We start from the raw sequence: 17,829 nt of genomic DNA on the forward strand, positions 1-17,829 counted from the left end.
GGAAAATTCCACCAACTAAGGTTTGGCTTAATAGAGACAACGAATCTCTCGTCCATAAGAAACAGAAACAGCAAATGAAATTCAAAGGGAAAACAACAGTATCATATCAATAAGAACAAAGAAAACCTTTCAACAATAACAGTGACAAGGATCCAAGCGATTTCAAGTTACATAAATGATTTCGAAGCTATACATTTGTCTGACATAAAAGAATTTGGAAGGCAATATTCAAAGTATTGTGAGCAGCTACAGAAATTAGCGAGTTCAATTACAGTTTAACACAATGGCATCAATCAAATTCCCAGTATTTCACCTTTTTTATCAAACCCAATGATCAATGAGTTCACTATTTTGATCACAATCAACAATTACAAGCAAATAAAAAGAGGACTCAACTAAGGAAATTGACGATCCTATTCAACAGATTTAGGCCAAATACAGTTTCCTCACAGTTGACTTTTACCAACATGTTTAACGGTTCAGAGCATTTACCTTCAGCAGTAATGGTAATCAAGCAAGGCATTGAGTTGCTCAGAATTTCACCACTGAATCGTAAGCACAAACCAGAGACATCATCGTGTTTGGCAGAAATTGGCATGTCAACAGATACGAGAGAAAAATTTGCATTGCTAAGCATCTTTAATGCTAGGCTTTCACAGACCAATAGAAAATTGTCTTTCACTAACGCATTGTCACCACTCTCCTTGTTGAGCTCCCCAATGTGGTCTACGTAAGTGAAACTGGCACGTTAAAAAAAAAATCCACTTTGGTTCAGAATGCTCAATGTAGGTTTAAAAAAGAAAAGGAAGATAAAAACTTGCACTGTCACTCAAAGAAAGAGATTTCCAAGTATAAAAGAATCTCCTTTCTTCTATGTGTGTGTACGACGCCTTTTGCAATTGCTTCAGTTCATCATGGGAATTTAGAAGTGAGGCTTTTCAACATGTAATGACATTTTACAGCAGCTATCAGTATAAACGACATTACACATATATTTTCTTGTGTTATTCCATCTTGACTGTGGTATATCAGGAAGGAGGTGGTGAAATTTCAAGATAATAGAAGTCTCCTACTCGTATCATTATACTTGAACAATCATCAAGCCCTCAAAGTCCAGGAAGAATAGACTGTTTCTTGCATCTTCCCAGAGAATGTGCGATGAACTTTTGATTTACCAAAATGAACTGTAAGGAGATATGTTTGATCTTTGAGAGAACCAACAATGTATTTCTAAATCCAAAAGTTCAAAGCTAAAAGAAAATGACCATAGATGTTTTAGACAACTTTTCTAGATTCACAACCAAAAACAATTAGATCACCAATACAAAAATGATGCTAACACGACAAAGCAGAAAAAAAAGCATAAGCAGATTTTCTGAATATGAAATATAGGTCCTTCATTTCCTTATCTCTCTAAATATCAATTATGAAAAATAATTATATGCCAAAAAGAAATGAGCTGACCTCCTGGTGTACTCAAACATTCCTGGGAGACGTGATTCCTTATTTGTGAAAGCTTCAACATCCATTGGATGTGGTTTCACAAAATATCCAATGTCAGGCCGCAACTTAACAGAAAGCTTCTTGCCATTGCAATATAACGCCAGCTTCAGAGGCAATAGATGGTGATGGAAACAAACATAGACAATCTTTTTTACTGTCTGACCAGGTTCCAGTGAAGCAATCTCTTCCATAGGAACCAGTGTTGGCACATCCTTATGAGATGGTGAGCTGCAGTATTGAGATAAAAACAGGTGGCTGTAATTAGTGCTTAAAATCCAGTAAAACAGAAGGGATGTTATATGGTCAAAGAAACCTTGGAGTTATGTTAGATGGGACAGACTTCCTATGGTTGCCTAAAGATCAAGTTGATTGGGTACCCCTGACCACTTAAGTATGAAACATGACGGAAACCCAAGAAAGTCTACTAATCACAAACACAAATCTAACAAAAGAATGCCCAATTCCAGCCAATAATCCACATTTACAATAATAGGATACCCAAAAAACTCCTAGTTGCATGAATACTTGGAATTAGAAATCAACTAGATCACTGGCTCATGCTATGCTGCGGGTCGGATCAAAAAAGTAATTAATATAAAAATATATCTAGGTGTTACTAATATTGAAACAATCCCTACACGGTTTAAAATATTTTTTCTACTTGGCGAGTCCAAAGACAACTCGAATGATTGGTAAAAAAATAGTTTAACTCAAAATAAATATTAAAAAATAATATTTTTTTATAAATATTGAGCCAATAACATATTGGATCGAGTCAGGTCAACCTAGATTAATATGCCAATTTGCATGCCGAGTCATAAGATTATGATGATAACCCTATAGAAAACAAAGAAACAAATTATGAAGTCTAATTTCCAATAAACCTAATGTTGAAGGATAAAATTGAAGAAAAAAACAATAACAAAACTAGAAAATAACTCGAGTCAATCCCCAATAAAAACAAATTGAAATAAATTACGAGTCTCAATTCTCAATCAACCAGGTTGAGAATTGATTAAAAAAATAAAAATTGATTAAAAAACACAAAAAATGACTTGAGTCAACTCAGGTTAATCTACCACTAGTGACTCAAGTCATGAGACGGGTATAACCTCATAGAAAACAAACTGAAACAAATCACAAAGCTTAATTCTCAATCAACTCAATGTTGAAAGATGAAATTGATTAGAAAAAAAGTCAATTAGAAAAATGAAAAAAAACTCAAGTTAACTCGACAAACCTGCGGTCCAAGTCATGAGACTAAAATAATCTTATAAAAAGTAAATTAAAAAAATTATGAAATTCGATCCCCAATAAACATAATTGGAAGGATGGAATTGGAATTGAAAATTTGATTAAAAAAGACACAAATAAATGACTCAAGTCGATTTGAGTTAACTCTCTAAACTCGTGACCCGGGTCATAAGATGTGAATAATCTCATAGAAAGCAAACCAAAACAAATCACGAAACTTAATTCCTAATCAACCAAATGTTGAAGGATAAAATTGAGAAAAAAAATCAATGAAGAAAAGAGAAAAAAAACTTGAGTCAATCGAGTTAACTCGTCAAACTTGTGGTCCGAGTTAAGAGACTAGAATAACTTCGTAGAAAGTAAATTCAAAAAATTATGAAGTTCAATCCCCCAATAAACCTAATATTAAAGGATTTTATTGAATTTAAAAATAAAAACAAAAACAAAAATTGAAAAAAAGGAAGGAAACAAATCACTATTCATTGGAATAGTGATTTGTGAGGAGGGGTACAGTAAAACCCCTCCTCTTGTAATTTTTTTGTTAATGTTGTGATTTAGGAATGACTGTAAATCTGATTCTTAACACATTTTAGTTTTGCTCAAATGAAGTGCAAAGCATTGTGTAGGAATCTGTGAAGAGTTAAATGGGAGCACAGACATCCCCAACCCTGAATTATTACTTCCTTGGTAAGAAAAGATCGCACTCAGATCCTGGCTACAATGTATGTGCATGCAGGTATGGGCTGGCTATGGGATCTCAACCAACAAACTAGGAAAAAGAAATTGACTGAAAAGTTAAATTCAGAGGCATGTGATAGCTTAACAGAATCAACATTAATAGGGCCTCGGATTTCAACTGAATAGCTAGACCAGTTGACCAGATACACAAATAAGAGAACTTTTTAGACAAGCAAAGATTAAAGTTACCTCTCAGAAGAATCTGAAGCTTTGCTTGATTCCTCATCCACCAAGGTTACTTCTGAAATGGTCTCATCGGTACAGTTCTCAAAGGAAACTTCTACACTAACAAGTAAGGGTGATATGCTTGAAATTTCTGGTGAAAATGAATAATCCACCTTTAATCCATTTCCATTAGCAGGATCTAAGAGTCTGTAGCTTTTAGGTTTAACTCGACTGCTAATATCCCTTATGGAGATTCTAGCTGAAGATTTACGGAGTTGACTTTGTTCCGATGTGCTCAGGATTGATAAACCAGGCTGCGCATCCAACCATGTCTCTAGAGATCTCTTTGACATCAGCTCCTCCAAATCAGTAGAAGCAGATTGAGGAGCTCCATTCTGATTTTGGTTAGCATCACCAGTATCTGACAACTGAATCAATGGATCAGTGTTGTCAACCTCACTTGTTGAACTAGTCTCATCACTGCCACCATCCCCACTTGAAACAGTCATAGAACGTTCAGAGCTATAATCAGAAGCACTTTCCTCGTATGATGATCCAGATAATGAGTCAGTGCCATCTTCCCCCTCACCTAGTGTGTCCACACCACGAATCACATTTGTATCAAGATCGTGATCGAGAACACTGCAAGGTTTTGGGAGAGGCTCATATCCTGGAGCTGCATGAAGGACTATCTGTGAGAGAGATCCAGGAAGATAGACCCGATAATCCATACTTTCAGGTGACAGTTGTCTAGCTTGTCCCTGAAACATGCATTCTGCAAGTACTTGTGGCAGGTCCTGCTTCTTGGGTAGACAGTCCGTATCTAGCTCCAGCTCTCCACTATCTAAACTGCACGGCAGAAGTTTTTTCAAAAAGCGAGCTCTGTCGCGAACATCATAGTTCAAATCACATTCGGCTAGTTCAATCACGTAGCTCCCTAGTTTTTTGAATGTCTGCATTTCTTCCCCTTTTGCACCTGATAGCACCTACAGGAAAAGGTGACTTGAATAGATTGTTTTCTTCAAGGCATTAAACTCAGAAGACCAAAATTAATTCATCTACATTGAGGTTACAGCAAATTTAAGAGAGTATTAGAAATACAATAAGATAAAAATAAATAAATCTTGAGTCCCAGTTTGTATTTACATGCGGCATATCCAGCAACTTGTTACAAATATGTGGGAAGGGTAGCTCACTTCAGCAAACTAAAAGGCACAAGTCCATCATAGTTTCTGAGAGAAGTACAAGAAAAGTATTTGATATACCTTAACGGTAGTGTTAAGAATCTGAAGCTTTGTTTCCAATGCTTCTGAAGTAAAGCTCCAAGCAAGATACTTCAGTACAATGGTTAGCATCCTTGGGATTATCTCCCCTAAATTCCTGTACTCTCCTATCATCCAAATTATTGTTGCACGGGCTGCTGGCACTTTGATTGAATCCAAACTGCGGACCAACTGGATTACAACCTTTAAAAGCAAAAAGACGTCACTTAAAAATGGTAAAAGAAAATATCTAAAAGCAAATCTGTGATTCAAAAATATGCCATAACATCATGCAACTGTAAAGTAACGATGTTGTGAAGAATCAGTTGAGCTAATTGATTGAGGAATAATACAGTTTGAATAAATTGATGATAATTGGCAGGCATGAAGCAATAGCCTGAAGGGTAGAAATTTTCAACTTTAAAAAGAAACTAGTTTTACTGTGGAATAAGTGGAAAAGTAGAGAACAGGAGGAAACTACAGTATAGAAGCCAAACACCCTTCCCCACCCCGATGGCAAGCAAATGAAGGCAGAAACTAACATCCATGGAAAACTTGAACACAAAGCTCACTTTAATAATTAGAATAAAATCTTCCAAATCCAAACATAAATAAGCATAAGCAACAAATTGAAAGAATCACGTGATTGCTGATGTGAGAAGTAACACAAAACAGGACAGCAAATACTAACCACATATACTGCTTCTAGCATTGGTCTTTTTTATAAATGATAATATCTCAACAGAATGAACAGTCAAAGGAAGATAGGCAAGAAAAGGAAAAGAGCAATATACCTTTTCATGAGTGGGGGGATCTTGTGTAATAATTGATTTAATTGACATTATAGCTTGAATTAGAATACCAGCTTCTCCATTAGTAGACCCAGGGTCACAGGTTGACAAATCTGCAGAAAGGCTGTTGCTTAAGAAAACAATAAATAGATTATCTTTTTTCATTTGAAAGAACTGTGGAAACTGACCCTGTTTAGCCAGAGCCAACAGTCCTTCCAAGCATGTGCTGGCCATATTAGGAATTTGTTTTGCACATAAACCAATAGCAGCAACAGCGTCAGCTGAAAATCTCCTGTCTGGATCTCTAATGTAATCCTGGCAATAAACTAAAGAATTAGCATCACCTCAAGCACTGAAAGACCATGTTGATCCTTATGACACAAAAAATTGCAAATGAAAGCAAAAGGTAATGAATAGAGGCCTAAGCATCCTACCACTTCTAATGTTTTCGTGCATACATGTGCGCACAGGTATGTCATGAGGTTCCTTTTATTTTATGTATTTATTTTTATTTTATTTTATTTTTTTGTTACTGAGGAGTGAAGAAGTGAATATGTCAACAAGTCCATAAAATACATTGATGTAAGTGTGATCACATAAGTTCTTTCTCATTCCTTTTGAAATATAATTCAAAGATTAAGATGCTATTTACCTGCTTGAGCATTGTAATTGATTCCTGCTTTGATTGCGTGATACAAGTACTCTTACAACCCTATGCTAAATTTCATCTGACTTATTTGGCACTACTCCTATTCTGCAAATTCAAACCTCAACACTACATTACTATACAGAAACACCATGATTTAGACAACTTAGCACTCGCTGAAGATGCCTTAAAGCATCCTACAAATGCAAACATTAAGACAGTGATACAAGGAAACAGAGCAAAGGGTCATTAAGAAAATACTATGAAAATGAACTGCAAAAAATGGCAAACACCATAAGCAACCCTTCTTTCTCCCCATAAACAAAAGGCTAAGTTATGTAAGAGGAAATTCAGAGGTCAAGAGCATTTTATAAAGCACATGAAATAATGCAAAAATGTGATTTTAACATTCTATCATCATATTAAGGGAGTGAAAAGTCAAACTGACAAACTTCCTAGGAGAAGACACCTAACTATCAGACAAATTAAAAAGTGGGGAAATACCTGAAACTCTTTGAAGATGGATGAGATAGATGAATCAGTAGCGATAGAACAAAGAATCTCCAGCTTCAGAGCTTTTATTTGGTATGAATCTGAAGAAACTACAAAGAAGTCTTCAAAGTACAGAGAAAAGAGAGAAGGCATTGCTTTAGCAAACACTTGAATGTTGCAAAGGACCTGCAAAGGTAATCACCATAATTATTCTTACCTTAGTACTGCTTAAAGCTAAAACTTTTGCAAACACTTGACAAAATCCAATCATGTACTATCAGGACATTTACATCCATGCATATCTTGAATGCTGAAGGATCTTCCAAGAAAAATATATGGTATCATGAATCACCTACTTGTATAGCACATTAAATGACTTTCCAGTACATTATCCATATCATTTTATATGTAAGACTATAATATGGATCACCCAAGACAGTAGCGCCACAAAGAACCAACAGTCAGAAAACAAAGGCATGTCAAGAGCAAAATAGCTGATTGATATATCAAAGCAAAAAGCTCCCTTGGACAAGCACTGTACCTATTTGTAAACGTCAATGTAATGTTTTTACTTAAATGCTGAAATGTTGATTAGTAATCACATTGAATCTATGCCAAATTAGCAAATGAAAAAATTATACCATCTACCATCCCACTCGATTAACAAGCAAGCAAAAAGGCAGAAATTATACACATTAGTTGGGTTTTAATCAAAGCTCTAAAAAAATTCCCTTCATGGATCTCATTTTCCCAGAAACACAATGTTCTCCCTTTTCTCTCCAACAAATTCACTGATTTTCACACTCAACGTAAGCAACCAAGGCGCCTCATCACAATCTCAGCCCACACCTCATGGATTACCTTCTTGAAGGTGATGACAAATAGGTGTGCATTATGAGAAACAAAAGCAGAGAAGCATGAGAGTTATATATTAGCATGTACACACATCAATGATCATTATAACATGTAATAAAACAGATGAACACAGGAAGTTGAAAGTACCACATATTTTGAAGTGTTAGATGATCTCAGCAAAAACAAAAGTGGTTTAACAATTCTTTTGACTTCCTCCCTTGGGGCCATGATCCAGTGTACACCAGCTGCTGCGACAACCACTGCACTATTGTTGCTCCATAGCAGAGGAGATGTACCCTGAAGTAGGATTTTCACCTCGTCATTACTTCTGCCAGACGTAAATTTTGCTTCATTGAATTCAAAGGAAATCCTGTTAGCATAACTTGACCTTGACAAGTATTCATCAGGCCCTTCAATATAACATCTAGAGATCGTCCGTGCCAAATCAGAATCATACTTCCCGCTCGTGCCACTGACATCATTTTTAAATGCAAAGTCATCATCTGAATCATCCTTTTCAGAATGGGATCTTTCTCCTCCATGTAAAGAGAACATTATGGATTCTTTCACAAGGCCATGCCTTGCTATTGCATAGCGCAAAAGTATTCCAATCAATACTATCTGACCCCACTCTTCCACATCGGGAAGAATCTCACATAACCTTCTATATTTTCTCCCAATCAAAGAATAATTATTTGGACACACAGAAGTAAACGCCGCAGCAGCAGCTCCAACTACTCCAGGTGAACTGTCGCTTAACAATGTTCCAACAATCTGCATAAAACAGAAAACTATGAACTCATCAACTAAACATAATGGTAATATGTAGCACCTCCATGGCTGAGATAAATTACAAGCTCCCAATTTACAAATTAAATGAATTTCCTACACATTTTACTACACAGATAAAGGAGCGATGTCACGGAAAAATTCGAAATTAATAAACACAAACCTCTTCAATCGTAGAGGAATTTTCCTCGAGGTACAAATCATGCAACTTAGGAAGAGCATTGGCAGCACATTTTCTCACATAAACAGCCATATCCTTGGCACATTTTCCCACAGCCACCAGAACAAGTGGTGCTATTACATGTAAGCGAATTCCAGCCATAGTACGCAATGCCCATGCTCTCACCAATGGATTTGTATCTCCCAGGTCCTTTTGGAAGGAATTGATTGATAGCAATGCTTCATTTGGACGCCTGAAAATAAAATTGAAGTAATGCCAAAATGCACTGTCCACCTTACATGGTTGTTATTGTTGCATAAGTTCAATTTATATCCTCAGATGTGAGAAGCATGAAGCATAATAGAAATAAAAATTGATTGCTTACGTACTTCTCAGCATAGTGTAGCAGGTACAAGTAAACCAGCTTCTTAACTTCCAGTGATTGAGATGCCACATTTTTAACAACCTGAAATTCCCTTTGATTAAAGAAGAGCAGATGAGATAAGATATATTCTCCGTTGATAGAGTATTGAAATTGTAATTTAAATCCTCGAGCCAAGATTCAGTCCTAATTACTCGATTAACACACGGTAAAAAGTAGAGCACGCAGCATTTCAGAAGCAATGAGTCTTGGATTGCACTCCTATTATAAGAAGAATTTTAACAACATATATTTTAAAATTAAACTTCGAATGGAATGATAAATGAGAAAACCTCATGTTTTCCCCTGAAGTTTTGGTTAATAATTAAATTAAAATGAGTATCTACATCTAGAATATGTAATTAATCGTGGAAATAGATTCCCAAGCAATCGAATTTCTCGTTTCTTCTAAATCTAACGCGAATCATTGACTACTCATCACTCAAACAAGTAAAGCTAATAACTTAAAATTCCAAAAAAAAAAAAAAGATTCAATATCCAAATTCTTATTTCCAAGCAGAGATTAACATGTCGCGATTTAAAAATGTAAGCATAATTAGTGCGATTGCATTGAAAATTCAGTTCCAATTGATTTTAACAATTTTTAAACTAGAGAACGAGGATAGATGTAATTTATATGGACCTGAGGGAAGAAATTGGAAACGTCGAAGCCTTGAGCGATGAGAGCGAGGAGGCGTTTGAGAGCTTCGCATTTCTCGGAGTCGAATTTGCTATCGAGTAAGGGTGCGATGTTCACGTCTTCTGGATCGTCGTATAAGTGAGCGTCGGTGCCGAACCGAAACATGAGTGTTGATGCCTTGCTCAGTGTGTCAGCTGTTGCACCAAATTGTGTAAACATATTTTAGTGTTCTTCAGTCTTTTAGGATTTTTGCTTCAAATTTATGAATTGTATAGGAAGATGGTGATTTGGTTCTTGTAGACGTGAAACTGGATTCTGAATGGACAGTCTGTTTGCCGGAGTTTGGAATTGGAGAAGCCTGTTTGGATGAGAGTCTTAGTGGAGACTTGTTTGAGAATATGAATCCTGCCTGGCCTGGGTGAGTGCTTGTTTGGATTTTGGAATTGAACTACATGGGTGTTGTTGGGCCGTGGGGACCTGATTGTGGGCCACAATGCTTCATCTTGGTGCCATATGATGAGATAGACTTGAGCGTGAAGCCCGTTTTTTAACCGGGAAAAAAAAAAAAAAAAACAGTAGTTTCATAAAGTCCAGATATATTATTATTTTTATATTATATCCAGAAAAACTATACCTCGCTATTTTAGAAAATAATTTATAATATCAGCAGTATATAGTATTTTTTTAGTAACAACTAATCCTTGCAGTGATTTGAAGAGCAAAGAAAATCTTTTAACTCGAATCTAAGCTGGTTATGTAGAGACTAATTACATTTCATTTACATAGTAAGTTTAAATCACCATGAAATTTATGACTTAAAATGATGAATAAGAAAAAAATGAGAGATTATCTTCGGTGTTTTCGCCAATAACAGTTGGACGATTGTTTGAAAAAAATATCATATTTTAGAGTTATTTTAATTTTTTTTAAAAAAAAAAGGAGGAGGGGCTACTTTATATTTTATTGGTTTTTCACCTCTAACTGCATTCAAGAGTGTTTCTGTTTCTGTTTCTGTTTCTGTTTTTATGTTTTTTTAATATATTTTTAGTTTAAAAAAATATTAAATTGATATTTTTTATGATTTTTATGGTTTTTACATGGATCATTAAAAATAAAAATAAAATATTTCAATATATTTCTTAAAAAAGAAATTTAAAACACACTTAATTTTTTCATTGGTTTCTTATATTCTAACCTTAGTATTCGACAAAAAATATTAAATTTATTTTAAATATAAAGAGTGATATATTTGAGATCATTTAAAATTAATTTAATTTCAATTTGACATATAAACTAGAAAATACCCTTCTAATTTTTATTGAAAAAATGGTATGGTGCCATTACTGCTATGATCACTCATTTTCATTGCCCAGGGGAAGCAGCCCATTTATTTATTTTTCATGAAAATCTATTATTATTTTTGCCATATTGATGTTGTTACTGTAACCGCCTCTTCCACCAAGATCAACACAGGCATCCACGTTGGTGTCGCCACCGTCACAGATATCATATTATAAACTCTTCTCGTGATTACCACTGTTATCTATCGTCATTATAGTCGTTGTCACTGTCATTATTAATTTTCGTCATTATTATCACCATCGTTCTAGTTGACAGTCATTTTTTATCATATAAAAAAACATATCCACTAAAAAAGATATCTTTAATTTTAATTTCGAGTTTTTGGATAGGTAGTACACGTTGTACCGTTATGCCGCAGACAAATAAATAAAAAATGTCAAAGAAATATCAAAGCTTCGTTGGTGTGTTGTGGAAAGTAAAAAAAAAAATCATCACTCGGGTCACTGGAATAACAAAAATAAAATTTTATTTAATTATAAAATAATAATAATAATAGATGAATTAAATTTGTATGGAAAAAGTTATAGTAGTTACAAGCACAAAAGAAATTAATGCAGAAAAAAATTATAAAATTCAATTCTTAAATATTATAATGTTAAAAATAAAAAATAAACAAATAAAAAAACAACTTATGTTAATCCACGATAGCATACTAAACTTGTAACCCGTGTCATGAAGGTGGAACAACTCTATAAAAAACAAATAAAAAAAATATAATGTTTGATTTCTAACAACCTGAATATAGATGTGGATAAAATTGAAAAAAAAATTATTTAACAAAAAAACCTCAAAAAACACTAGCAAAATCGGCAAGCCTACCAAACCCTACGAGTTTAATATTGTGAACAGGACAATCTAATAGAATGCAAAATAAAACAAAACAAGCAAAATTATGAAACTCAGATTCTAAATTAACAAAACATTGAAGGACGAAGCCCAGAAAAATAAAAAAACCAAAGTCAATCTTAGAAAACTATCAATTCTACAACGTAGGTCATGGAACCGAATTAATCCCACACAAAAGAAAGCAAGGAAAGTCAGGAAGCCTAATTTCCAACAAACTTGGTGTCAAAACGAAATCAAAAAAGAAAATCAATGCAAAAAAAATATCGATGTTAACTTGGGTTGACCTTGATGTAAAAGACTTGGATCACTCAATATGAATAAACAAATAAAATAAATTTTAAATAAATTTAATATTAAACGATTAAATTAAAAATAAAATAACCCAAAACAGGAAATTACAATAAAAAAATAAAGATAAAAATTGATAAAAAAAGAAGAAGAAGACAGGACACCTTGTTAAATTTGGTTGGACCAACACAAATTCCACATGGAAAGGGGGGTATCATTGATCAACAGACACTACTTTGGTGAACAGAACTCGATATAAAGCTTCAATTGCCACCCCGAATGGTTGTTTTTGGCTATCAAAGACGCGGCGAGCCTTCTTTAAATGCCAACCTAACTGATATGCTCGTCTTCCCTGGTTCTTATATTTATTTTTATTTTATTTTTTATCATTTAAAATTAGTTGTTCTGCATCGACAAAATTACATTTTATTTTATAAAATTAAACATCATTTTAATGTTAGATTTTTTTTCTTGACGCTGTGAAAACTCTATATAAATAAACAAAACAAATTATAAAGTAAAATATTAAGTACAGGAAATATGAATGGATCATATCTTAAAAAAATGCTGAGTGACTGGGAAAAAAAAACATAAAATCTTCCCCTAACCATACAAGGAGTCCCTGATATTATAAAGAAAAAAATGACATAATATTTGTCCGGACCTCAAATTCAGTTCCCTAAAATCTAATTATTTCAATTTAATATAATTAAAATTTATTTTATAAAACCAAATATTAGCTGAGTAACTAAATATTTCAGGGTTCGTGAAATTAGTTAAAATTATTCAAAAACTAATCCAAACACTCATATTAAACTAAAAAATATATTTCTCCAATGTTTTTAAATCTTCACACATAGACATGAAAAAACAAATCACTAGTTCGATAGCAAAACAAAACAATACCACAGAACCAGATAAAAAGAACGAAGAAATCGAGTAACCGAAACGTAGGTTATTTTGATTCCTCGATTCCCACACCAAAACTTTCATTCCTGTATCCAACCAAGATAGTGTCAGGGTGCCTGATCTTGTTGCCAAAAATTCATACCAAGTGTTGTGCTGTTGTACGACTTCGAGAGGAAAATCCACCTGATGATCTATGTTTCTTTTTTAAAAATTTAAAGAGTGTTTGAAGAAGTGGTATAAATTATATTTTTTAATTTTTTTTATTAAAATTAATTTTTTATATATTTTGAATTTTTTTTATGGTTGATTTTAAAAATAATTTTTAAAAATAAAAAAAATATTATTTTGATACATTTTATCACGAAAAAACACTTTCTAAAGCAACCACAGCACTAATAGGTAAGCTTTTAATTAAGCATGAATCAATATTAGAAAAAAAACAATTTTAAAGACGCATGCTACCCAATCTATGACTCTAAGCTTTTAAAACCTGGTGTATAAAGACAAGGTTTCACTACCAATGAAACTGTATAGATGAAATTACTGGTAAAATGATAAAAGTTCCAGTAAATTTGATCACAGCCATTGCAAATCCTAATCCTCACGGTACGATAAAAAAGAAGAAAAGAAAAAGGGAAAATCCAAATAGTACTGTTCCGAGGTCAAACTCGTCATCCAAGATCGTTGACTGTCCACATAGGGAAAAGAGGCCAGGCCTGCTCCCTCATTGGTCACTACAGTCCAAACAAATACGAAAGTATGCTATCACTGCCTTTTCATTTCCGAGTTTACGGTGGGCCCGAGTGTCCAATTAATTTCACCGCTGGCTAGTGACTCGGTGCTGCTACTATTAGCTTTTTTTTTCTAATGGACACTGGCCAGTGACTCAGTGCTCCTGCTATTATCTTTTTTTATTCTAATCTAAACAAATTTTTTTTTCTGGGCCCTCCTCTGTAAAATGCAATGACAGATCATGTCAACCGTTTAGCTGCTGTAATTGCCAAGTTAACCTCGTGTTTTTCAAGCGCGTATTCCCCACACACTAAATCATGCGTCTAACACGGACCACCAACCCAGGAAAAAAAAACTCCAATCTATTTTCTTTGAAACAACTCCACACCCAGAACGAGCCTCCGTATTCCCACCACCACATAAAAGTGGATTTTATTTATAATTATCATTTTAATTTTTTTTTTAAGATGAATATAGTTGTGAGTGAGTTTACATATATTTTAATTAATTTTATGAGTCTTGAAATTAATAATCATTTTATATTTAATAAATATAAAATTTAAACTGATAAAACAAATCCAAAATCTAACTAGTAAATTTCACCACTACAATTATCATTTTATGTTTTATACTGCGTGAGTGGTGGAATAATCTAATGGAAGTATCTAATAATTCCCTTTCTCCAAGAAAAGGTAAACAGACTGTTAGGATAATTTTTATTGAATAAAATTAACAAAACGTGACACATGGAACCGATATTTCTTTATTCCCCAGCTATGGCATGTAAAAATTAGTTTGACTTTATACTGAAATTATGATTGAGATATTGTTTTATTGGGTGAAAAGGGAAGATTCATTTAGTGTGATGCTTCGTGTTCGACTTATAGTACTTATTTTTCTAGATAAACAGCATGTTTATATATAATTAACCTTGATTATTTTGTTTTTTTGTTGGAAAGATTACATGTTTTATATATAATTAACCTTGATTGCTTTGTATTTTGTTTTAGAAATATGAAATGTTTATTTTCGGTCAACTCCATTTGTGAGGATACCCTCAACTTCAACTCCGATACGGGTCTTTTCCGTAAGGAAAAAAAAACCTCAAAATTATGAGAACTTGTTTATTTTTGTATCAGAAATGCTGTTTTTAAATAAATTATTTTTTGTATTTTTATATTATTTTGATGTGCAGGTATAAAAGATAAATTTTAAAAATAAAAAATATATTATTTTAATATATTTCTAAGTAAAAAATACTTTAAAAAATAATTATTATCGCAGTACTAAACACACGGGAATCAAAGGGACTTTCAAAAGAAATGGTGTTACTTCCACTTCTCTGTTTTTGTTATTTTTATTCTGTTATTATCAACATGACCTTATTTAACATGCTTTTTATTTAAATATATTCAAATTAAAATATACTCATTTTACATTATTTTAAAAAAACCTGAGAATGCCGCAATATTTACAAGTATATTTCCTGGTATATAAGGATAAATTGGGCAATTAATACAGTAAATTAAAAAAAAATGATGAATTGGCATAGAATAAAAAAGATTTAGTGAAATAACACAGTTTGACCGTATCATGCTTCAAAAGTGCGACATGATCAAACTCTAATCTACTACCTCAATTGGTTTATAATAGTTAGTGAAATTAGTCAACCGGATTTGAAAATAACAAAGAAAATTTTAAAATTACCAAAATCAAGGGGGCTCAGTGAGATTTTTAATATCTAAAGATTTGACGGTTCACGTGGTGAGATAGATGGCAATTATAAGAAGAACGACCTCCAGAGACTCCTGTAAATATCCAAGCGCAATCCAATGATTGAATCAAGAATCATGGTCTGTTTGAGCTGTTATTCTGATTTGGCGCGATCAGATCTCCTTTTGGATCTAGATTTATTCCACTAATTCATAAATGCATGTATTAAGTCATAGACATTGTCAGTTTGGAGCATATTCTCATTTGGTTATGGCATACTCGCACCTAACCATTCAAGATCACTTATTATTGCATGGATAATAACCTCTTGAATTTTAATTTTAATTTATTTTTTGGTCAATAAATTTGATAAAGATGTATATTTTAACTCGTAAAACATGCTTGAAATAAATTTTTTATAAAATTATGGTTTTGTGTAAAATGATTGGCTGGTTAATACAATTGGATTCAACTGGTTATATAATTAAAGTAAAATATTGGAGTCTGATTATATTGCTCTTTAAAATTATGAAGTGGTGGAGAGTCTGATTATATTGCTCTTTAAAATTATGACGTGGTGAAGTTATATTATTTCGCTAAATCTTTCCACACCTATAACAATTCATTAATTTTATTTTAATTTACTATGATAATTAAAAAAAATAATCCAATATGCAAGTTGTTAGCAGATGTTGCAGATCTCATGCATTCAGCAACTCAGTCAATCTTGACAAGTCACCAAAAGTTTTAAATCAATGATAAAAAAAGGTGCATATAAAGCTGTCAAGTACAACATCTGTAGCGATATAGCTAAACCAGATTTAAACCAGTACATTGGTTATAAAAAGGGTTTGGAATTAGAGTTTTCACTTTCAAGTAGGTAAAAACATATCGAGGAGGATAATAGAAGTCATTACACGAAAAAATAACAGAGGGCACAGGGGCGGACCTGAGTTGTGCCTGGAAGGAGCCTGGCAGTCCAAAATTTTAAAATATCTTGATTTTAGTCTTTAAGTTTCTAATTTTTTAATGATAATTGTGTATTCAGCCCCTCTAAAAATAAAATATTTATTCTTCAATCTTATAATTTTTACTACGGCACCCTGGATAGAATTTTATAAATATGCCCCTGGGTGTGGAAGTAATTTCCCTGGAGCATGAATCTAGAAAACCAACTTGAAAATGAAAAAAAGAGGCGATGCCCTGTCCACTAGAATAAAATATTTATTTATTTTTGTGTTTTAAAAATATTTTTTATATTTTATTTACTTTAAATTAATATTTTTTTGATATTTTATATTTTTTTGATACGTTAACATAAAAAAATTATTTTTAAAAAATAAACATTACTGCACTTTTAAATACCTAAAATAATAAAGATTGAGGGAGTAACCAGTCGCTAGTTTGTGGTGCATTTGACTAGTCGGCAATTTAATGCAAGTTACTGTATTGGAATTAATGTATTGAATTTTCCAGACTGAATTTACTCAAGGTAAGTTAATGTATTGAAATTTAAAAACACCCTTGACAAGTTTTATATTTCTACAGTGTTAGGTTAAAAGGTAAATAGATTAAAATTAATTCAATATTTTAACGAGAAAAAGCTAGTGGTAAAAATCACATAAAATCAATGGATAATTAACCAAGTTCATGATTAGCATATCTAGATTGCGTTTCCATCTCTTCCAGTACTGCCTGAAATCCATCATTCATTTAAACACAACCCAAATGCATCAACCACGGTTAGAATTTAGACAAGAGTCGGTGATTTAATTATTCACCACTTTACAAAACACTACTTATCATAAAAAAGTCCTTTTTTAAAAAAAAATATGTTTTTTTTATTCAATCATTCAAAATTTAGTTTATTATATATTAAGCTTTATTATTTGTTATGATTTATTTTCTTTGTAGTTATCTTGATTTTATGTTCCATGTTGCGAGTTTATCAAGTTAACTTGATCGGCTTAATTTTTTTTATTTAAAAAAACTAGTATTTTTTCTCGATTTCATCCATTAACATTAAGTTAATTATAAACCAAGTCTCTTGATTCTTTTTTATTTATATTTTATTAGGTTATTATAACCTCATGACTCGAATCATGAGTTTTGCAGGTTAATATTGGTTGACTCTGATCATTTTATCGTGTCTGTTTTTTTCAAACTTTTAATTGAGAATTGTGCTTCATAATTTATCCCGATTTGCTTTATAGAGGGTATCCCAGTTTCACAACCAAGTCACGAGTTTGATGAAATAATCGAG

General features: G+C 32.7%; 1 protein-coding gene across 2 annotated transcripts; it reads right to left on the minus strand.

Annotated features, from left to right (window-relative positions):
• Nucleotides 1-106: 106 nt before the first annotated feature.
• Nucleotides 107-10,129, minus strand: LOC133697117 (AP3-complex subunit beta-A). 2 transcript variants are annotated; one of them, XM_062119479.1, is made up of 11 exons: nucleotides 9,720-10,129; nucleotides 9,045-9,121; nucleotides 8,659-8,908; nucleotides 7,854-8,480; nucleotides 6,864-7,037; nucleotides 5,902-6,028; nucleotides 5,717-5,826; nucleotides 4,926-5,126; nucleotides 3,685-4,646; nucleotides 1,465-1,731; nucleotides 107-740 (listed from the first exon to the last, which is right to left on the minus strand). In XM_062119479.1, the coding sequence occupies exons 1-11, from the start codon at nucleotides 9,933-9,935 to the stop codon at nucleotides 392-394; spliced, it is 3,360 nt and encodes a 1,119-aa protein (XP_061975463.1). In that variant the 5' UTR covers nucleotides 9,936-10,129; the 3' UTR covers nucleotides 107-391. The 2 variants fall into 2 exon arrangements, with proteins under 2 accessions (XP_061975463.1, XP_061975464.1); XM_062119480.1 differs by having other exon boundaries at nucleotides 9,045-9,131; nucleotides 9,720-9,860.
• Nucleotides 10,130-17,829: the final 7,700 nt, after the last annotated feature.

This window comes from Populus nigra, chromosome 6, assembly GCF_951802175.1.
Source record: "Populus nigra chromosome 6, ddPopNigr1.1, whole genome shotgun sequence".
Lineage (NCBI taxonomy): Eukaryota > Viridiplantae > Streptophyta > Magnoliopsida > Malpighiales > Salicaceae > Populus > Populus nigra.

What these genes read in the sequence shown, in the direction of transcription:
- LOC133697117 (XM_062119479.1), bottom strand. Translation starts at nt 9,935, where the DNA reads ATGTTTACACAATTTGGTGCAACAGCTGACACACTGAGCAAGGCATCA. An exon ending in CTGCTACACTATGCTGAGAA is followed by an intron (nt 8,909 to 9,044) that starts GTACGTAAGCAA and finishes TTTTATTTTCAG; the next exon opens with GCGTCCAAATGAAGCATTGC. An exon ending in CCATCTTCAAAGAGTTTCAG is followed by an intron (nt 6,029 to 6,863) that starts GTATTTCCCCAC and finishes GTTTATTGCCAG; the next exon opens with GATTACATTAGAGATCCAGA.